The sequence below is a fragment of the Tympanuchus pallidicinctus genome, unplaced genomic scaffold, assembly GCF_026119805.1.
Source record: "Tympanuchus pallidicinctus isolate F22 unplaced genomic scaffold, pur_lepc_1.0 scaffold22, whole genome shotgun sequence".
NCBI lineage: Eukaryota > Metazoa > Chordata > Aves > Galliformes > Phasianidae > Tympanuchus > Tympanuchus pallidicinctus.
The window spans coordinates 2,774,547-2,798,170 of record NW_026294739.1 but is presented as its reverse complement, the minus strand read 5'-3'; the positions used below and the strand labels follow the sequence as shown (position 1 = coordinate 2,798,170).

The 23,624-nt window shown below is 39.7% G+C and overlaps 1 protein-coding gene across 6 annotated transcripts in view; it reads right to left on the bottom strand.

Annotated features, from left to right (window-relative positions):
- ARMC8 (armadillo repeat containing 8) overlaps window positions 1-23,624 on the bottom strand; it is a 57,855-nt gene that overhangs the window by 20,278 nt on the left and 13,953 nt on the right. For 3 of the 6 annotated variants that reach the window (XM_052687301.1, XM_052687306.1, XM_052687305.1), the window contains 8 exons: window positions 20,665-20,736; window positions 10,554-10,696; window positions 10,357-10,454; window positions 8,381-8,473; window positions 4,671-4,730; window positions 3,414-3,494; window positions 589-664; window positions 408-498 (listed from right to left, as the gene is read on the bottom strand). In XM_052687301.1, coding sequence (XP_052543261.1) covers window positions 408-498; window positions 589-664; window positions 3,414-3,494; window positions 4,671-4,730; window positions 8,381-8,473; window positions 10,357-10,454; window positions 10,554-10,696; window positions 20,665-20,736 — 714 coding nt within the window. The remainder of the gene's footprint in view (window positions 1-407; window positions 499-588; window positions 665-3,413; window positions 3,495-4,670; window positions 4,731-8,380; window positions 8,474-10,356; window positions 10,455-10,553; window positions 10,697-20,664; window positions 20,737-23,624) is intronic. The other 3 variants (XM_052687302.1, XM_052687307.1, XM_052687303.1) reach the window with 2 other exon arrangements.

Here is a 23,624-nt window from a genome sequence, read left to right as displayed (position 1 = left end):
GCCACAGTCTCCAAAGAGAACGCTCTGGACAGTGGTGTAACAGGGACATCATCTTGCAGTACACGATTCCATTTCAGTGTTATGCTTTGTAAGGACACACTATTGACCATAACCTATCTAACGTAAAACTTGTTGTCAAATTCAAGCCATTTGTGAAAACTGCAGTTCAACTGAAGAAAACAGAGGTGTTTTTTTTTTTTTCCTGTTTAGGCTCAATAAAAACAAAAGCTGCACTGTAAAGATTATTAGGTGATAACAATATTTCAAGTATCTATGTAATGCAAATAACATCTAGGATTATTCCTACCTAAAGTTTTAGTTCCCTTACTTGCAGTGAGGAAAAAAACCCAAAAGTTAAGAAATATTAAACTGCACACTACTGCATTCCAATTCCTGATGCAAATTACCATTTGGCTGATGTGAGCTGCATTTCAATAGGTTTGTCCCTTTGTAACATCTTCACAAAGATTTGTGGTAACAGTTCTCCATCAACCGACACTGTAAGCAATGAAAGAGAACTCAAAGTAATATTAATTCAATCAGTCAATAAAGCACGTGTCAAACAAGCAACAGTTGCATTATACTTACCATTTACTAGAGTCATTGATACCTGTGGGTTTTCAAAGGCTAGAACGGAGAAGCATTTCAAGGCTTGCATTCGAACCTGTGTAAAAAAACCAATAAATAAAGCATAAATGTAAATGCTAACTTAAAAGAAATATTGGACTGTACTGATGTACAAGGTAGCAGAAATAATCCTGTATAATCAGTAAGAAATTTAGGTGGATAAAAAGCAGATAAAACATCTAATTCACAGTTTAACTCCTCTGATCTCCCTGCTTGAATTACCACTGCAGACTGCACGTGGTGAACTATTTTCAAAGCCACAAGCAAGGCCTGGCATGTGGGAAGCAGACATTCAGAAACACAAGTTTGATTCGTGGTTTCTCACAAACGTGGAAACAACAACAAAAAACAGATGTATCATAAATCCAGTACTTACTTTTTTCAGGATTCCCAAGTACCCAAGGGAATTGGAAACACATGCCACTATGTCACTAGTTTTTAAAGGTGAATTTAATAAAAGTTCTGAAGAGATCATCCTGTTGAATTGATTTTAAACTAATCTTAAAACAAAAATATACTGTAAGTTTTACTGCTATTACATAACTTCAGTTATCACCTGCACACTAATGATTCACAGCTCTCTATGCTGGATCAGAGAATTGTTTAGGTTGGAAGAGACCTCTGGATATCATCTGGTTCTACTTCATCTACCAACTAGGGCAGCTGGCTGTCCAGTACAGTGTCCAGATGGCTTCTGAATATTTCCAGGGAAGGAGATTCTACAAACTCCTTGGGTAACCTGAAATCTGAAACTAAATTTTGGTTCATCAAACCTTCACAGTTGCCTAGTCAAGTTAGCCTATGACTCTCTTATAACCTCTTTACTGAGGCAAGGAAAATTATCATCGTCGTCATCCCATATAAAGAATTTAATTTGTTCACACAGTCTTTTGAGTTCATTCTCTACAGTTCTATATATGTAAATTTTGCCAGTGTGTTTCTATGCTTTTGTTGCATCTTCCTCAGTGTGACAATAAAACAAAAAAACAAGATAAAAATCCCTGTCTCTGAAGAAAGTGTTTGTGACTGCTGGAAGTCAGGTTTAGGTTCATTCTATCTTCCTCAAAGAGTCCTAGAAACATGGAATTCTGAAGGTAGACAACAACAGCAAAGACAAGCAAAATTCTGTGCATTCATATTATATCTCATTACAGCCAAGGTAAGACACAATCAGTAGCAGCGAAGCCTTAAGTCAGGAGTAACACAGAGCAGAAATGGACACGTGGCTTCAAAACAAAAGCCTTATTTGACAACACTTCTGTTTACTTAACAGATGATTTGATGAATACAATGTGTGCTTCAAAGCAACAGGAAGCAGAGATTGTATATCAAAAAGCACTGAGAAGAGTCAATCCCAGCTGAAGAGTTGGATTCAAGAGGGAGCAGCAGACCTTGGAGGTGGGGACAGCGGCGCTTTAATGAGAACAAGTGACGTCTATGTGGAAACTAATTATTCTATGTGATACTGCTGTCCTAAGATTTTAAAATTACTGTGATGGCTGCTTTCTTTGCTAGCACTGTCTACTTAAAAACAATTAATTCAGCAGTTATTGAGAAGCAGAATGCCAGAATTTGGAAAAAACACGCAACTATGGTCTCGAAAAAGTCACCTGTACTGTCTGCAAAAGCTACAGACCCTTTGTGTTAGGCACCTCACAAGTGTGCATCTCACTCATCACTCCTGTCAATAAATGGGGAAGATGCTCACACCACTGCCTGCCCATCTGTACCAAAGCAAAAGAGTTTATTGAAAAATTACCAGTCAGTTATCTTGGCAGACCTACACAAACCATTGTCAAAGGAACTGAAAGCCCATCCTGTGTCTATTGGTTGATCCTATCAGCTAAATCACTTGAGGTAAATTGTAAGCCTCTACTCCAAGTACTGAAAATATACAACGTTTTTGAATACTGTCTTTTCCTGTCTTGCTCTCCTTTACTTGCATAAATGTTAAAAAACTATGGATATAAGTATGAGAATGAAATGGCTTGAATTCCTGAAAAACATCAGTTACACTGAAAAAGCAACTGAAAAATCTCACCCAGCTCCCATTTCTTTATTTCAAAAAAATAGGAATGGTTCAAACTGTTGCATGACTTGGAAAAGTCACCTTACAACACAGTCCGAAAACCTTCAGTTGATGAAAAAGAAACAAGCGAAAGTTGCCTGATCGTGGTGAAAACTTAATACAGAAGGACAGAAAGCACAGCTTTCAGAAGGACAGCTTTTCAGTCCCAGTAACAAAATAGTGAGAAGACCATACTTCAAACAGGATTTATAAAATGAAACAGCAGTGACATTTTCACATAGCCCAGGATGGACTCTCGAAAGCATAAAAAAGGACGGAGACAAGACCTGTTAGACTCAATGAGCACAGAACACTGGTAGCTGGCCACTTCCACAGATTCCAAGCTCATATTTTAAGGAGTGTGCCTTCTCTTTAGAACAGGTCATCTTTGCTTTTCTTCTGCTTAATTGCTTTTCCTCATTTAATGTTCAGCACATTTGACCAGTCTTATTTTGATTTTCTTATGCTTGCCAAGTGACTGCCCTTCAGATCAACTGATCCTAGATCTGCCTTCAGTAATGATGCCCTAGGTTTACAGAGCATTCCAAAATAACAGGTTTCATTTTGATAGAAGACCACATGACAGATTGTTATTCTAGAAATAGACATTACACACAGTAACAGTTCAAGTTCATATATGCATACATAGCTTTTCTCATGACCATTGGGATCCCTTTCATAAACTTACATAAACCACTGGATAATTTTAATCTCTTACTTTGTAGGAGGTGGAAACTAACAGATGTGCGATATTCTGAACTGCTCCATGGTTAAACAAGATTGTCTGGTGGTCTGGACCCTACAAAGGAAAACATAAAACGAAATGTATTTATTTAAGGAACATGTGAAAGATTACTATTACCTCAATTATTATTATTTTAGTATTCAAAGGTAGGTTTCCTAGCATGGATTTTGTAATCAGTTGGCATATCGACTTATTTTTACAAGAAAGAAGCCCAATTCTTACTTTACAGCATTTGTCCTTCTCTGATAATCATTTTCATGCTTTACTTCAACAGGAAATAAAATTATTTCCCATAAAGGAAGAAACATGGACAGACTGCTTATGTTTCTATTTTTCATATTGGAAAGAATAGAAAGCTCCTGATTTTATTCACAAATCGCATAGAAGATCCCCAGTCACTGATGTCTTTCTAAAGGGTAATATTAAACATTTTCAACAACTCTCACCTCAGAAGAAACAGAATTAAGTGTAAAAATGTTTCCAGATAAAATGTGAAAGTGCTTTGGGAACTGATTCACAATTTCCTCCTACAGATTATTTTAGTTTCAAACACACTCAGCCATAAATTTAGACTGCCATCACCCATTTCTTGACTTCAAGACCCAAGTCAACAATGGCCAATAGATCAATATTTTCCTTTCAATTTAAAAAGCATTTGGAATTAAACACAAATACTGAATTCTGCAGTAGAAAGGGATTGGAAATTCTGTAGCACAACAAGACTCAATGAGGTCAAACAAACCAAGAAATGCCCAAGAGGCCTGCAACTCCCAGCAGTCTCCTGGGAGACTTGCAAGCATCTCTTCAGAAGTAGAGTCATGACTCTGGCCACTGCATTAAACATGGGCACAGTTGGGATTCACCTTTTGGAATGTCACACCGTTAATCACACCTTGATACATTTTCTTGACTACTCCTCAAATGAAGCAAGGATCTTCACTCAATTTTTTGTTCAAACCCAGCTGAGTTTATGGGCATATCCACACACCCTAGTAAGCATAAGCGACACTTCCTTTCCACATTTGAGATTCAGCTGAAATCAGATTCTTTTTATACTCAAAAGAACATTTTTGGAACATCCCTTACTCTAAGAAAAACAGCATGAGAATTACTTTTAGATGCAACATATCTGGTGCTTTAAGAGATGCTTCAGCTGCTACTGCCACCAAGAGCTTTCTATAAAAAAAAATACAATCAAAATAGCACGGTTGAAGGAGGAAAACAACTTACATTGGCACACAGAAGTGGCTGAGGCAATGATTTAAAGCCGCAGCTATGCCAGTGTTGAAGCTGAAGAACAGATATTGAAATATGTGAAAAATATGAATGAACTTAGAAGTTAAAAAAATCATATTGACCTAGATTGTTCTAGCAATTCATGGGCATCAGAGATTTTTTCAATGAGATGCAGATGTCAAACTCTGTATTGATAGCTGCAGAAGTTGATGTACAGGTTAGATGTACGTGTTGTGTTTGCACACATCAATTCTGCTTGTCCAATGCACACACAGGATGAGTTATAACTGAAACAGAGACAGCTTCAAACACACAGGTGAAATATTCAGGTTACAGTATGCCCTTCCTTTCTAATTCCAAGCATCTCAGACAACAGCTTAAAAACAGGGCCTTTTGGCTTTGTTTTTCTCTGGGTACCCTATCAGAGTTGCCAGTTCTACTTCAGGGATCTGAAACCCCCTTTCAGCAGAGTTGGAACTAGATGATGTTGAAGGTTCCTTGCAACCCAAGCCATTCTATTCTAGGATCTTTTTTCCACAAATGTGCTTGAGAGAGGCAATATTTCAGAGACAAATAACTTCTCTTGCATTATTTTCTATCAAAATTCTGATTTTCAAGAAAGCAGTAGGATAGAACAGTCTAACAACTCATTCCACAATGAGATTTTAGAAGCAGATATGGAAATGCAAATGTATCTTGGTCCAGGGATCCAGCACCAGGCCTAGGACCACATAAGAAAACATTCTCAGAAGGGGCTTAGGAGGAAACTGCCCTGATTACAGGCTTTATCCTGGATCTCTCCAGGACACGAGAGTTTAATTTTCAATCAGTGGTGAATGTATTACTCATATAGAGATACCACCACATTCAAAAATAATTTTCCAACTCTATCTTTTCAAACTATTTATACAACTGCTTCTTTCCAAATGCATACCATATCTAATTTGACTATTAAAATAGTAAAGCTTACCTACTCGTGCTACTTTCTCTGGAAACAAATCGACTGTGATAGAGAGGACCTTTAAAAGTAAGTTTTGATTTGCATTTTAGCATGCTTTGAACACAATCCAATTTCTGTTTACTTGGTTTTGATTATATGTTGATAGAGTCGTAGCTATGCATGCTGAAAACTGCATCATTTCCCCCTGTAAACCAACACTGTCCTTGGCTTAGGATGGCTCTTCTCCAGAGTCAACACATTCCACTGCTCAGTTTTAACTCCAAAGATGCAGTGAGAAGCAACACAAGCAGGAACTTGAAGCAGGTTCCTAGCATACTGCTGTTGTTGTCTGAATCAAGGATTTCCTAGGCGAGGAGAACAGGTCTGAGCTTTTCCAGTGAAATTTGAGCAGGTGAGAAAGAAGGAAACGGAGCAGCTCAACCAAATGCAACTCTCTGAACAGGAAGAGAGAACAGAGCACAAGGTCTAAGCAGAGAGGAGTATGTAGGAACAAGGAGGACAGGAGCTGTGATACATCACCATTTAATTACATTGTTTAAATACGTCAACATTTTGTGTGTATCTGTTAATAGAAGGAAAAAATTATAAACATTGATACTTATATTAATATGCTAAAGCTAACCTGAATTATAAACCTTATACTAACTCATTTACCCAGGAAAAAAACTAACATAAGGCTCTCAGTCATGTTTTTTTTAGGGTAGGAGATGAAAATTTCATTTTAAAATGTTCTGAATACTGAGACTTTCAGAAGTATTTAACACTTTTTAATAAGAAAGTACTTTCCACATAAATCAGAAAATCCCCTGCAAATTCTGCTGCCCTGCAGTAGATGTATTTTATCACATCAGAACACAGCAACTGATTTTTCATCTTACTTCCCAGATAGGAAATCCAAGAATTAATCACAGTAAGATAGACAGGGGCATTTTAGAGTGTGCCTAAGAGTGGCATTAGCCAGAACAAGAAAGAAATGAGCTCTGGATCAGTTTAACATTTCTAATTATCAGTTTTTTTCAATTACAAATATTTCTCTTTGCTATGCAGCGAGGTATTTATTCTGCAAATATAGGCCCCATCCTTCATCCCTACCACTCTGCTTTTATTGAGCATTTCGGTTTCTCTGTTTACAATGCCACTTTTTTCTTTTCACAACCTTGGCATTTTTCAAAGCATTCGCTCCAAGCTTTGTTTGAGCTGAGCAGGACTTGTGGTTTGGAGTGGTGCTGAAAACAGCACAACAAGTTCGTAAGAGCTTCGTTATTCTCCTCTTATTATGTGACTGGGCTGCTGTTTGGTTAACTATACATTTGAGATGGAAGTCAGCAGATCGCAGAGTTAAAAGGAAGCTGCTTACGTGGAAAAAGATGAGAACTGTGTTCAGGTTGGGTTGGTTACCTGACATTACTCAGCACTTTGCACTCAACCAGCAAGGCTTCTGCCACTGAGCTAAGTTCCACCTGGATCAACAGACTCCTGCACCTCCACATACAGTCAGACCTGTGCTATTTCCCCCATGTGCCAGCACAGCCTGATCCTTCAGCTGTTCAAGTGACTCTGACTATGATGGACACTTTCAAGGGCTATTTAAACTTGGGATGCCCTGTGTCATCAGACAGCTACAACTCACTTGTTCCTAGCTCCCATCAGGTCAAGTCAGAAACAACCAAAACACCTCACATGAAATCTTCCCACAGCAGAATGGTTTGGCACTGGTGCATTTTTCTTAACACACTAAATTTGTTTTCCAATATGAATTACAGATCTGAGCTTATATAGTCCAGTGTAGGATTTTATCTGTGCTTGCTTTCAACATTTCTAAACATATTAGCAGCTGAGTTCAATTTTTAAATCACTTTACAGTCTCCAGTTTCACATAACAGAATTAGATGAATGTACATGCCAAGGTAGAGGCAAACAAAGAAATAATTTACAGTTCCAGAAGACTCATTTCTAAATTACAAGACATATTTTTGGAGGTAAATACTTCTCAATTCAAGAATTTTGAACATTTTTATTTGTCAGTCCAGCAGATAAATACAGTCTAATGTCTTTAGTTATAAACTGTAGCTATAAAGGATAGATGCTAAATAATTTTTATTTTCTACACTGAACTGAGACAGTCACTACACACCCATCAGGTGCAGTAACTACCAAAAGAAACAACAATCTTTTTAAAAATGTTGTGTGGGGGAAACCAGGGAAAGACGCAGACAAGGAGAGTGTCTTAAAACTGGAAGACAACAGCATGAGAACAAGAATGTATCAGAGGTGGAGCTGTTGTTGGTAAATTAGATGTATTCCTATATTAGGGGAGCTGCGTTATACAACAGGAATGAACCTAACTGAGAAGAGCATTCTTCCCCTCAATCTTAATACTTCTTGGAAACCCTTCTTTTGGCTTATAACAGCTGGTGTGACAGAAGATGAAAGCCCTTTGGAAAGAGAAGTTCACATGTAGCTTGAGATTTCCAGAGAAATAAAAATGAAACTTTCCTATACTTACACTGTTGGTAGTGATGGCTGATATTTGCCTAGACTGTGATGTAGTTTAGTAGCCAAAGATATTTACTTCTCAAAAATCAGTTATTTCCATAGTTTGTATGTGATAGCAAATCTAGGACAATAGCAGTTGAGCCACTATTGTGCTAATGTGCCTGCCAAAACAGGAAGTATCTTACACAGTTTCTTATATGCTAGAAACACAGCAAGTCTCACAGAGAACATGTATTCTCTTCCTTACTTTGCAGCAGTGTGAGAAGATCTGACATATGTATTCTTGTGTATATCGAGACCTACTGAGCAGCGCCATGAGGTGCGAGATAACTGTAGCATCCTGGAAGCAAGTCAGAAAAAAAAGGGTATTAAGATCATTTCACCATAGTTTGTTAGTAATTTGTTACTTAGAAGAGTACTCAATTCCTCAGTCCATGTTCCCAACAGAAAGTATTTCAGAATAAACCACTGGAGTTTCCAGTCCCACTGAAACTTGCAGACACAAAACATGACCATAGAAGTAGTATAGAAGATACTTCAGACATCCTCACAAATGCATGTTAGATATGAAACTTTCTGCTTTTGCCTCCAGATTCTTTACTTCATGAGCAAACAAGAAATAAATAAAAGGGGAAGAAGGAAAAAAACCTACCCTGATTGCAAATCTGGAATTCTGTGGCACTGGCTGACTGATTAGTATAGAGTAATCATTTAATCATTTCCCTTGGTTTTAGACAGCATTACACTAATGCCAGAGAACTCCAAGTACATCAAGCAAAAGAAAATCATTAAACTTGAAGTTCTGTCATGAAAACACATCTATCTACTTTGTAAGCTCTATGGTAAATTACAAAATGACAATATTTTAAAGCTGTCTGTTAGTTTTACCAGTACCTCTCAGGTCAGATGACGACATTAAAAGCAATACCAACCATTTTAATTTGGAAAGGCAGAAACCTGAATTAACTCCAGGAGATAAAGGGTGCCTAACAAAGGAGATGAAAGAACCGAACGATTCTTCTTGTCCAAAGAACTTACAGTATAAGTTGACCATACACAAGTAAATCAGATCTGTTCTACCTGCAGGAGAGCAACTGCTGAATTGCAACACTCTTTGTGGGGAAGAAGTGGGTTAAAATTAGAGCAAAGTCTTCGTGCTCATTAGCTACTTTTACAGTGATGAAAGTAACAACAACCCAATTGCTATAAGAGCTTTTTCTGAGCTTTCATTTTCTAATTACTTGGAAAATTTCCAGCAGTACTTTTCTATATGAGCAAAATAAATATGCTGAAGACTCTTCTAATATTATCCACATTTGGGATTAACAAAAGTTTTGCAGTATTCACCTTTATTTTCAAGATGTATACGTATAGAAACTGTGAATTTAGCATGTCAACTTCAGAAAATTTTGCTGCCCATCCTTTTTCATCACAACAGAAGGCAAAAAGGTGGAGCAAATAAAGTATACTGAGAACAAAAGCAACTTCTGTTTCAATTGTTTCTTTCTTAATAACTGGAAGGGATCAACACAGCACAGACTCATTTGCCATTTCAGGGTCTGATACAAAAAATTACTTACTAGGAACTGGAATTCTTCCAGATACACCAGACATATATCCATGCTTGCTGCATGCTTTTATGCATAGGAAAAGCAAAGGACAAACTATTCTGAGCAGTATTATTAGGGACTGGTTTAAAGTAGCTGTACCTGATCTGCCTTTCTACATGGCATATATACAAACACTGACTGCTTCTCAACTGCAGAGTCCAAAAGGCATGGGAGCAGTTGGTTTGGTTCAGGGGTGATACCAGACACTAAATCCTCAAGTACATTTTAACTGCACTAGTGGACATAACCATCATCAAGCATCCACCTGATTCTCCTTAACAAAGTGAGCCTGCAGTAACTGGCTTTAGGACACAGGCCACAAAGCCAAGTTCCATGAGAAACCAGAAACATCTAATGGGCCAACCTTGCTCACAAGAAAAACAAGCTGAAATCTTCAGTAGTCCTAACAGATCCCCAAAACGTTTGTCTCCTTCCTCAAGTTAAAACAAAACAGATTGACACCCCCAGAATTCCTCTGTGGTTTAGCACACTTGACCCATTAAAACAGATTCTTATCATTTTCCATTAATCTTAGGCAGTCTCATCTCTACAGACTTTAACACACCGAACAGCATTAGGATTAAAAGGACAGAATACTCTGCTTACAACTTACTGTGTACAGGAGATCCTCTGGAGTTACAGGACTGATGAATATGGTACGGAGACACCGTAGGCAAGCTTCTATAAACTTCAAATCTGGTGACAGTAATCCTATAAATGAAGAAAAAACTAACTCAGTTTCATTTGCTTATTCGAATACTCAAACAACTACTAAGAAGTAGTCATTAATTTACAACAAATGAAAAGTACCTTGCAATAAGGCTGGGATAATATGGCAGTCTAGTAGGGATTTGACATTATTCTCTGTGCCCATTGCAAGGCTTCCCAAGACCACTGCACATTCTGTTCTCAGTTCTGTGCTGGAGCTTTCTTGCTGAAGCAAGTATAGCAACCTGCAAACAGAATTATTTTTAGAACAAAATTCACATGGAACACAACTGGCAAGTCAGGTAAAAAGTAATATGAATCCTACAGTATAAAGAGGATAAGGCCACTAACAGAAGGATGGAATCCAAACTAAAGAGTAAGATGAGCATTTCTGTGTTAAGAGTACTTTTACACTGTATGTTCCTACACAGGTTTTAGTTGCTGCTATGGTGCAAAGATACCTCGCTGCTGCTTCTAAAAATATAATGTCACTGTACTGATGATGAACTGGGATAATGTGCTTCAGGTTACCAAGGATCCCAAATTTCAATTAAAGGAAATGAGTCTGCTGTTTGACGTCAGTGGGAAAGGGAGCTCATACATCTCCCCACTGTTAGCCACTACTGACCCAGGGACATGGCTACCACTGTCAGGATGGCTGCTGCCTTTGGCAGTGACTTCTTCCAGGTTGCAGTTGCAAGGTAATTCCGTGGGCACTGGGAGCAATGCGAGTTTTGAACACCAAGAAATTATCACATATGAACATAAAGAATGCACATCTTTGGGTCTCAATCACCACAGTTTCTTTAAAGAATCAAGATTCCCAGGAGGTCTTTCTATTATTCTTTTAGATGACGTTGGTAGCACCTGAATCACAGGCAGAGCTCACCAAACACTTTCATTTTAAATTTGAGTCGTGCAAAGACAGAGAGCAACCAGATTCCTGCCTCACGTTGGCACAAAAGACAATCTCTAAGACTGACAGTGTCTGTTAACTTGAGAACCACTTAACTAAGGGTTCCCTCTACAATTCTCAGCACAACTAGAACAGGCAAGATGGCTTGCACACAGAGATACAATTCTCTCTGTACACGCAAGATACATGGTTGCTTTTCCAGAGATAGCAGTGCACAATTCTGTCTCATTTGAAGGGATCTTCTCTAAAAGCTTGCAATATACTGAAGCCTCCTCCGAGAGAAGAGGGGCCACAAGTCAGCACAATCCCACTGCTGCAGGAGCAAGAAGTAGCTACTCAGATCAACAGATGCCTAAAGAACCCCCCACCTCCAATCCCAAAGCTGCCTTCCTGAATGGAAGGCAAGTAAAGAATTAGCCAGAAACACAGCAGCTAAATGTAATTTAGGAACACAGGACAGGAAAGGGACGATTAGGGGCAGTAACACAGAAGAGTACTTTCAGCACACATCTGATATGTTTGCCATTTACATAAGGGATAAATTGCTCCTTAAGTTTGTAACTTAAAATAAAAGGCCAACAGACAGAATTACAGACAGAATTAAAGGAAGAGAGGTCCTTTCATGACATCAAAGGTCTCTTCCACAGCTAGAAGTTGGACATTTATTGTGGACAATTCCACCTCTGCCAGGAAGCAGATCACATAACCAGCTCCTGGAGAACGGCAAAGCAATCCTCCAGTTCTCCCGCACAACTCATCGAATGAAAAACAAGCAGATTTGCCAGAAAAGGAAATCTGCCTTGCTGTGAACACAGGTCAGACACTAACCAGAAAGCCAAGGTACTCCAGCATCACCCAAAGCACAAGCATATGCTTTGTCAGACCTTGCTGATCCAGTGGTGAAAAAAGCTCCACAACATAAAAAGGGTGGATGAAGTGCCTTCCTTCGCACCAAAATGAACATGTGTGATGGAAATGAGCCTAGCAGCACAGATACCTTCTCTCCTTTCCAATTCTTTCAGATCCAAACAGCCAGATTGAGAACAGAACAGACACAAATTCAGAGCAGCACAGATTTCCAGAATCATTTCTGCTTTTGCAATCTTCTCTGTCCACAAATGTAACATGCATAAAGACAAGCAGGTCTATTGTTGCTGCTGTAGTATTGGGAAGGTTACTTGCTGCTGATGTTTAGGAACTTCTTGTATAAATCTATTTCTTATTTGTATCCATTCACTATGGCACACTTTTTATCCTCTATAAAATCCCTCTGGTGTCTTACAAGCAGCAGTTGGCAGCCACCTTTCCTGAAGCACTCCGGTCGCAGGTGGCTCAGTGGGGCTGATCAGCCCCATCTCTTTAGTGCTGATGGAATGCAGGACGTAAAAAAGGCTGAGGTTATCAGTTGTTCCACAAAGCACACCTCACTCATCACTTGGACAAACTCAAACCAACCGTACCTATCTGACCGGCTTCTGGAAAAAGAACCAACAAGCCCCCCAGAAATCCTTAAGACAAAGAAATATTGTAAAGCTACCAATTCTGGTTCTGTCCTCTTCAATGTATCAGCTGCACTGAGTTCAAGGTAAAGATGATTGCTGCTACTGAAACAGTACAAAAGAAGTAAAACATAAGTAATGTTACGTGAGATCGTAACATTTCACTTCCAATCCTAAAGAGACAGCATAACCTTGCACCACAAGTACTTCACCTCCTAGATCAGGTAAGAACTGACAGCAAACAGCAGGCTGTTCTGGTAAAACACAAATTCACTGAATCATCTTCGCTAAAATTTACCCCCAAAGAGATGTGAGGCTTTCCTTGAACTTTACAGTCCCATATGGACACTGCAATCCCACTGACTGTTCTAACTCGGATATTCTCAAATCACAAAATAAAAACCCTTAATTGCACAGGAATTGCCTCGAGCAGATCAGATGAATGAACTCACTGTGGTACCCATGCACTTTGCAAACACGTTGCAGCAGTTTTCAAAATCAGCATTCTATTTGTAACCACACTGCTGGAAATGATGTAACTTGTGGGGGCATTTCCTGACAAGTTTGACATCAACTTCTTTTATTGGTACGATTTAAAAAGCAAACGGAAAGATGTGACTTCAAATTGTTGGGCATTTAGAAAACACACTGACAGCCAAGAGAAATCAGCAACAGAGGCTGTATACTCTTCCATCTCAGCACAGGGAGGAGAGAATGAAAAGCAAAGTCCATTGCCAAAATGGTTCAGCTCCAGGTTTAAGCAGCTTTTAAAATAATTGTAAAATGCAATTTTTTAAAATGATTCAGCGTAATTTTATCAAGAATTAAGGCACTTCATTCGTCCTGCTGTCATGATGCTCGCTCAATTTGCTCCTTCTTTCAGGTGCACAAGCATCAGAACTCCTCAGTGCTGGAACCCTAAGACCCGGCCGGCTCGCTTACAGCCCAGGCTGCACTGAGATACATTTTAATTTCAGTTTAATTCAGCACATACAGAACAAATGTGCTGTGAAACAAACAAAACAACTTCCGAAACGGGAACCACAGACACCATCCTCCCCAAACCCACAGCCATACCTCAAGGCAAACGTTTCTGCAGCATGCTGTATGCAGGGTTGGTTGTTATGGACCGCAGTGGGAGCGGCGTAGCAGAGCTGGGGCAGTGACAGCGAGCCAGCAGCTCCTCCAGCTCCAGAGCAGGACCTGAGCTTGCACACTCACAGACCACTGCTAACTTGGAGATACGCCATGTTTCATTTTGTAATCATCTGAAGCAGTTTTATTATTGGAAAAAAACAATAATAGACAAGAATATAAAAAACCATCTTTTTGTTGATTATGTTCTCACAGCAAGAAGCCGTTGAACAACACTGGTTGGACTGGATGGTCTCAGAGGTCTTTTCCAACCTTGGTGATTCTATGACTCTAAAACACAGCTGCACTCCTCTGGTGTAACAGCTGGTGGAAATGCACCTAGCTGCTAATTAGATAATGTCAGTAACTTTCTGGGGGCAGTGGGGGTGGTAAAATAGCTTGCATGAAACCTAGATCTCAATTTAAAAATGCAAATGTATTTCTTTCTATGTTCAGTAACCACGTCCTGTAGAAATGTTCTGAGATGCATGTCATATTGATAACATCCTGAGGCTTTTAAGGGCTTTGATAAATGAACTATTCCTTGAATCCAGAAACGATCAGCCCTGTTCAGAAACATTTACTTTCAAGTTTGCTTTTTTTTTTTCTGAAGGAGGTTTCACAAAATCCAAAAGCACCCTCAATTCTGAAGGCTGTTCACTTCCAAAAGAAGTAATTGCTGTTTTCCTTCCCATTAACAGCCCATGCTTAGAGCAGATGTTACAGCTATGTTAATGCAAAGGAGGGAAAATGAAACACACTGACTACAATATATGGTCTGCATATTTAAAATAGAAGTTCTTAACTAAGCTTTGTAATTAGTACAGATGAACATTTAAATACAGATTTCTCATACAGAAAGTTTTTGAAATATTAATAACATCCTTTTCTATGTCTTTGAAACATGCTTGGCTTTCATCTTGGGTTTTCCACAGAACTAAAGATCCTCGTAATAATATTCCCTATTGCCTTTTTTAATTTCTTTTTTTATTTTTTAAAGAGCAAACTGACACCTTGTCACACTGAAAATTACAAATTTAAATGACATCCTTTTACGGTCATGAGAAACATAATTCTGGAGCAGTTTGTTGTTTCCAGCGTCTGGAACGGGCAAGTTCAGCAAAGATGTTTGCAATATACTGCTACCATCTAGAGAGATTAAAAAGATAAAGAGGTAGAAAAATAGCATGTTCACACGGGGAGAAAAGGGAACGTTACAATTTGGGTGCTCATCTCCAGCTACCAGTGCTAGCATGAGGCTTACTAGGAACAGCTGCAGCAGTAGCAGCATGTCCCATGGAACATGGAGGATACTGGAACAAGGCTCTGCCAGAACCATCACAACTCACATCTGTAGAGCTCAAGAGCTACAGGAGATGCCCAAAGCAAGGGAGATTCTGAAACAGGAAAACAGGGGAATGCTGTTGTTGACTCGCTCTTCAGCCAGTGATCCTTCAGTGAAGGTATCCAGGCAATTGTAACTAAATGAGATAGGACATTAAATCCATCCAGAAGAATATTTCAATGAGCTCCATGAACAATTATGCCTGGAAACCACAAAAAAGGGCAGCTGGAAGCATGACCTATTGTGAACAACTGACAGGGATTCATCCAGGATAACCAGGCAATGCTCTAGACATGGAGCAGAGAACTTTCAAAGAATGTAGCTACTGAACAAATGGGGCCTATAGCAGCTGAGCAAGGAAGATTTTCCTTTCTTCTGAAGCTCACTGAGATGGGTGTGTTGCACCTCAGGGCTGAAAGATACCTGTGTGTGACTGGGACCTCAGCAGTGTGCTCCAACACAGACCTCATACAGCTGGCTACAAAGGTGGCAAATTTACTCTGACATTCCGCCCCACTCGCAAGTTGTCACTCTCTGGAGTTCTTAAACCTGGGAGGGAGACGGTGAAACTCAGCTGTTAGTACCTGATAGAACACTTCCAGCACTTCACTGAATCCCATTAGCAGGGCAACTGCTCAAGTTACAGTACTTTCTATCTTGAGATCCTGTAATTCAAATGACTATTTATCATCTTTAGACCATTTCTGGTGAAGTATTATTTTAGTAACACAAACAACACGGATTACAGAGGAAAATATCCTTCTACAGGGCTACATATTACAACGCTGCAAGCAGTGGGGAAGTAAGCTGCAAAAAAGTTTTTCCTTTAGGAAGAAGCTTCAGCTTAAAGCTCCTGTAACTTCTTGTTTTGTTTAAATACCTTCACTTACAATAATATTACATGATTTTTTTCCCCACATAAGTTATCTTAATATCCAAACCAAGTTGATTTTCATTGCCCACTAAATCCAATGTTGGAAAGCCATAATACCTACTGAGTTGTGTGAAGTCTACAGTAAATTATCCTTATACGAAATACGTTTTTCCTTAAGGACTGGGTTTGATTTCTTCTCACCCTAATGATCAGTTTCATGTAAAAATAACTCTTGCTACTTCATGTTAAAGCAGTGCAGAGTGATTCACTTTTTCATAACAGGAAGCAAGGTTTGTTGTCTCTCCATCTGTATTTTTGAATTCTTTCTTGTACACAAAATGGCTAAACCATATTCCCACTCCATTTGCTATCACCCAGCCTTCATTCAGAAAGAATGTCAAGAGTAGGCTTTGAACAGTTTTACAGAAGTGGTGCTCACAGCTCCTTTGGAACACTTCCCATGAGACATCACAAAGCTAATTTTGCATGATTTAAAAAGAAAAGAAAAACTGTAACATAAAATTCAAATCAAAAATCACAACTTACAGGATGCCGTTAGAAGTACAACTCATACTTACAATGCCCTTTTTGGTACTACAAAAGACACCTCTAAGGGAGGCTGACAAGCTTTTAAACAAAACCAGCTCTAATACAATCCTGCTGACCATGAATGCTTGCCTTAACTCACACATACTCCACAGTATAGTTAGTAGAACACCTCATTCCGATCACACACGACCCTCATAGTGAAGGTTACTCTTCATAGAGATGTATAATTACACAGGCAGGCCCTGCCTCCTGATTGTCCTGAAGACAAAAGCAGGCACAAGAGCACCAGCACCTTCAGGGCTTCTTCTCCACCCCTTTCACACTCTAGGGCAGGGGAGGATGAAGCTCCTTCACCCAAGCCCACAAAGCACTAGGTTTGGGCCCAGATTCCCAACAAGTGAGGTACGTAACACAGAAAATGCCATACAAAGTGCAGCCAACTAGAGAACGAGCCATCAGCAAACAACTGTGCTCTACCCTGGCAAGGATGTCCATGAAGTAACTAATGGGCATGACAGACCGAGTAACACCATGTCCAAACACTGTGCCTGAGATCTTGAAAGAAAGCTGGTACCATACCAGAGAACTGAATCATTTCAACAGATGTGTCCAGCTGGTAGCTGGTTCACCTCTCATCAGCTCCACCAGCAGAGGTCCTGCAGCTCATCTGAATGCCATGTAACTTCTGCACAGTCAGCAGTCAATTAGATGGGAAACAGAACTGCAAGGGATCTTGACAAATCCTTCAGTCACCATCCCTGCTCCAAGACTGGATCAACGATCCACTCTACAGACCTTTCTAACATCAACAGCAAAAACCTTGTTCATGTTGCTACTTTAATTAGAACCTGGAAAAAAAAAAAACGAAAAAAACCAAACAAATTACTGCTGAACTGATATATTTATCTGGCAACCTGGCCTTAGATTGCCATGAAAATTGTTTGCTGCCCAGCGTGAACTGAGGAAAAAGTAATGTCAAACCAATACATGGCAACTCCTCATCCATTACTGCTCTGTTACTTCTTCACGAAAATTTAATACTGGATCCATGGATCACTGCATACTTTGAAAGGTGATTGAGATAACTTCTGCCTAAAACCATTCTGAGATAGTATTGGGCCCAATTCTGCTGTGCCTAATCCTAAGCAGCCAATAATTAAGGAAACCCGCATGACTACATGAACCAAGCACAAGACATATCTGCATTAATACATGTTTCATGCATAATTTCAGCACAAAGTTATGAGCTAAGGAATTAAAGACTTTCATAGAAGCCATAGTCCTCGCTCACAAAGGAGTGCTACCTTACAGTAACTAACGATGGATTTAGAACCAAATACTCAGTCCAGTGTTAGTATGTCCTGTCTGTACAGGAAATGATCCTGTCAAGCAGATATTTGCATTCCTAGCTAAGTGTGGCTCTCCTTTAAGAGATGCATTACAAAAGACAGCAATTAAAGAACTCCTAGAACAACTACTTAAATTCAAAGACAACCCCAAGCAAAAACTTCAATAGCCTCTGTTCTTAGCATCTTCAGAGCAAACAATCGGGAAATGATCACAGGTGACTTTGAAAGGTACAAAGAGAATGCATTTAATTGGTCCATCTGTCTCCCTTTTTAAAAGATGACACCAATAAGCTGTAAGCTCATGAACACAGGTGGCCACTGACCAACAGTAAAAGCGATTCTGCTATTCTTCCCCTGCATTTTTTTCCATGGAGATCTTTGAAGGACTTCACAATTCTTTCCAATGAACTAGCAGTCTGATGTGTTCAAGTAGGTATTATTCACACAAGCCTTCCGTATGTGGCCCACTTTCAAACAAAAGATATTTCCTTGGCTTTTCCAAACCTCAAATTGATCTGTACTAAAACATAAACACACTGTTTTCTTTTGCACTACGTGACAGAAATGTGAAGATGCTCTTTGGATTTAAATGATTTCTTCTCATCGCATGAAAAGTTGCTGAAGGAACACTAATTTTTTCTTCTCTGCTTCCCTAAATGTGTAAACAAGAAGTTGAACCACAGGAAAAAGCAGCAGCAGCAGCAGAATTCTATCAATTCCCATGTCAGTATAGAAAAGAATCAACTCCCCTTGGGAGACTGCAATCTAGGTGAGAAAAGAAAACCCACGGTTAACCTTGCAGAGGACCCTTAGAGCAAAGAATTAAAGCTTCCTTACACCTTTGCTTATTGGGATACAGTTTGACCTTACACACGGGAATTACAATTTTCCTGTTCAGCTTCTTTTAGTTTCAATGGTCATTTCATGAATTTAAAGGCACATTAAAAAAAAAAAGACAAATTCCCACCACCCTGTTAGAGAAAATAGGAGTTCTTCAACATAAATGGTCTGTAATCTATTTAGGTCTATCTGCAAGACCTTGAGGAAACTCTACAGCCTTCAGAAAGGCATTCACAGGTGGATAATGCCACCAGATTTTGCCAGTAAGAACTGCCTTTCTCCCACAAAATCCCATTCCATTTATGTTCTTCTCAGAACACAGAAATAGTCAGCCTTCTCAGAACGCAGTCAGAAAAGTTTTGGCATTGGAATTCCTGTCATTTGAGGATAAGTTGTACTAAAGTGAAAGCAGACATGATCATTTACCTTTTAAGACTTCCCAAATACAGTCCTTTCTTTGCATTAGGTTAACCATGTAGTTTACTTGAAAAGCCAGAAGATATTAACAGAAAAAAATTTCTGTATTTTCATTATTGGGCACAGAACAAGTAAAAAGAGGAAGCTCAATAAGAGCAAGAACACAAAGTCCTGTGCAATTTATGAAAAGGCAGATTCTAGATTTACAAGAGAGCCTCTTTTTTTTTTTTTAATTGGAAGCAAAAGAATAAATAATAGTTAGAAGAATCTCTTGGGTCTGTTGCGGGGGGAAAAAAAAAGGTATTCTTTAAAGTTTGCAAAAGTTCCATCCAATGCCCACTTCGATCTTCACACACCATGGGGAGTCTTCTCTTCACCACCCACTTGTTTTCAGTCAGAGCTGAAGATTGTCCAGCAGGTTTTGGAGAGCGGGTTTCCCCACAGCTAACTCCTAGGGAATTGGGGGCTAGCCTTGGCACAAAACTTAATCTGTAAATGAAGACATTCCCTGGGAAAAAAATGAAATGCCAAGTGAGAAGAAGCTGCCTCAAGCAGGACAGTTTGGGGGCCAAGTTGCCATTTAAGCAAGGATCACAGGTAGGTCCCATACTGCTGGCACAAGTAATGCAAGGCTCAGAGCTTTCCTCCTCTGCTGCTGCAAGTTGTAACTGAAAGCAAGGTGGAGGAGAAGAGGTGTGAAATGAAAGCCTTAGTGAGCAATCCAGTAGCTGCAGTTATCTGTTGTATGTGTACTGCTAAAATCAGGGTCCAGAAAAGGTTAACAACAGCTGAAGCAGTAATCCAGCAATAAATCATGAACAAAACTTGTAAATCCTTTGGAGCAGGTGGAGAACAGAAGCAAGTTATCTCAGATGTTTATTTATCATTTTAAATCATACTTGCAACAATCTTACACACTTTAACCTGTGAACTCACCAGACAATTGGCTGAAGAACAGGACTGAGATGCAACCACTTTCATCCATCTTTAATATTATCAATGTTGAAAAATATACATATTTCATTCCCAAGCTGATAATGTTTGATTAAACATTAAAAAAAATCTCCAAAACTACTTTAAGGAACCCTATGAAATTCTAAATTAAAAGCGTTACTCAACAGCCTGTGCTGTAATACATGAGATTAACACACATTTCAAGTCTCCCAGTTATATTAAAGAAACTATGCAGTCATCTACAATCAAATTAAAACAAAAAGGTGCCTGTGATCTAAGGATCACCATTCCAGACCTGTTGTGAGTCAGTGAAAAGGAGAGTAGCAAAGGACATACCTTGGAACTGCTCCCAAAACAATCAAGTTGGCTTTTTGTTTGTTGTTTCCAATTACAGCATTTTTCATATCTCTGTAAATCCAGAAAGAAAAACAAACCCTGGTAAATTATGCTGAGGTACTGAGGGCTTAAATCTATAGAATTTACTATTTCCATGAGGGCTGAGCAAATACTCTTTCACATCTCCATGCTTCACCTGCAGGACTGTGCTTAAGGGCACAGTTTCCACAGCCCACAGATAAACACCCCAGAACTCCAGGATTCCATTACATCCCAGCTTATGCAAGCAAGCAAAAATCCCACACCATCTCACATGCACAGCAAACATGAAGAAGTTCTCATTACTGAGCAAAATTAGACAGTTTTTTGTGCCCATACGTTCATTAGACCTCACAGTAACAAAAACCACGCATCTGTATCTCAAAATCCAGGGAACAAAGTTGGAACAAAACCACTTCCCTGCCTGCACATTAGGGTAGGGTTAACTGCAATACAGGTGTTTGTACCACAGTAAGGAACAAAGAGAGCATTTTGGAAAGCCAACGCTGCTTCTGCACACTACCAAGTCCTACAGAAATGTGTGCTTTGCAACCTTAATGTTCAGAAATTTTCAGTACTAAATATTATACACCAAAAAACATCACCTTTTTTTTTAAAGAGTCTCTCCCCCTATATGTGAATACACTGAACATACGTGAAAGAAAGCATTATGACTGGTTTTGGGAAATCAAGACCACACATTTCTAGGAAAGCTTTCAGCTGTATGGATTTTATAAAGCCAAGGGGAGAAGGCAGTTCAAATTAAGATAATTCTTTACCAACAAATCACAAAGTTGCTAAAATAATAAATGTATGCACATAATTTGTGAACTTCAGTGGTTGCTTCACTCTGTGCCTGCAAAGATAATGGAGCAGATCCTCCTGGAAACTCCATTAAGGCACACACAAGACAAGGAGCTAATCCAGCACTGCAAGGGAAGCTTCAGCAAAGGCAGATCAAGCCTGACCAACCTGGTGGCCTTCAACAATGGACTGATGGCTTCATTAGACAAAGTAAGAGCAACTAATGTAATCTACCTGGATTTCTGCAAGGCCTTTGATAGAATCCCACATCACATCCTTCTCTCTAAACTGAAAAGAAATGGATTTGAAGGCTGGACTGACTATTTGGAGAATGAAGTACTGGTTGGATGGTTGCAGTCAGAACATAAGTCAGCAGCTCTACATCCAGGTGCAGACAGGTGATGGGAGGTGTCCCTCAGGGGCCCATCTTGAGACCAGTGATCTTCAATATCCTTCTCAAAGACAGAGACAGTGGGATTGAGTACATCCTCAACAAGTTTGCAGATGACACCAAGCTGAGTGGCGCAGTTGATAAAATAGAAGGAAGGGGTGGCATCCGAAGGGACCTGGACAGGCTTGAAAAGCAGGCCCATGCAAACCTAGTAAGATTCAACAAGGTGAGGTGGAAAGTGTTGCACTTGGGCTGGGGCAATCCCAGATACACCTACATATATGTCAACATACTAGGAAAAGAACTGATTGAGAGCCACCCTGCTGAGAGGACTGGGGAATCTCGGTGGACAAAAAGCTGCACATGAGCCAGCAGTGTGCTCTTGCAGCTTGGAACCTAGGCTGCATCAACAGAGGGGTTGACAGCATGGAGAGGGAGGGGATCATCCCTCTATGCTCTGCTCTCATGAGGCTCCATCTGCAGTATTGCATCCAGGCCTGGGGCCCCAGCACAAGAAAGACTTGGAGCTGTTGGAATGGGTCAGAGGAGGGCTAGGAGGGTGCTCAGAGGGCTGGAGAACATCTCCTAGGAAGAAAGGATGAGGAATTTGCATTTGTTTAGCTTAGAGAAGATTCCAGGGAGAGTTCATTTCAGTATTTCAAAGGGAGCTTACAAACAGGAAGGAGATCAACTTTTTACATGTTCCAGTTGTAATAGGACAAGGGGGAATGGTTTTAAACAAAAAGGGGGGAGGATTCAGATTAGATGCTAAGAGTAAAGGGTGGTGAGGTACTGGCACAGGATGTCCAGAGAAGCTGTGGATACCTCATCCCTAAGGGTGTTCAAGGCCAGGTCTGATGCAGCCTGGAGCAACCTGCTCTAGTGGGTGGCAACCCTGCTACAGCACAGAGGCTGAAACTAGATGATCTTTAAGGTCCTTTCCAGTCCAATTCAACCCACATTGTAATTCTGTGACTGTTGCACTATGACTCTGACTTGCTGTTTGCAAATTTTAAGAGATTTAGAGTAGCACAGTTGTTCCTGAAGACCCACCTTGTTTTGCATGAACACACTACTAACACTTCTTACGGACTAAATTGGAAACTTCCACTGCAAGAAGGAGCTGACCCAAGTGTTCTACTCAATTCATTTGTTCCAAAAAACCTGATGAAGGCAGGCAGCATTTGGACTGGTGTAAATAGAGCCTTTATAAACCTCAATTAGTGAAAGGTAATTGACAGTTCTTCCTGAAGCATTTCTCCATGCGACTCGAGATTCTCCTGTGGCACCCATTTACATCACCACAGAAGACAACTTTAGGAATTATAAACAAGTGGAAGCATGGTAAATTCTTAAGTTTGGCTAGAGATACTGGAAAGGAAGCATTACTGAAAGCAGACTGAACTCCAAACAGCTGTCCAGCCTAACTCCTAAAACAGGTAGAGATAGAAAGCTACTCATCTTGTCAAGTGAAACACTATTTCAAGTCTGCTTCCAGCCTCTGGTTACACAAAGCTAAGCATCAGCAGAGAACATTGGACTACTATGTTACATCTCACATAAGCTTGGTGAATTTGTATCTCATGACAGGATACTGAGAAAAAATAGCAAAATCAGATGACTGGCAAAGCAGGAAACCCCCCAGAATTAAGGAATGGACTCAAAGGCTCCACTAAAACTGCACTCCAGCGGTTCCTATGCTAAAGATTTGATGCAAAGTGTCTTA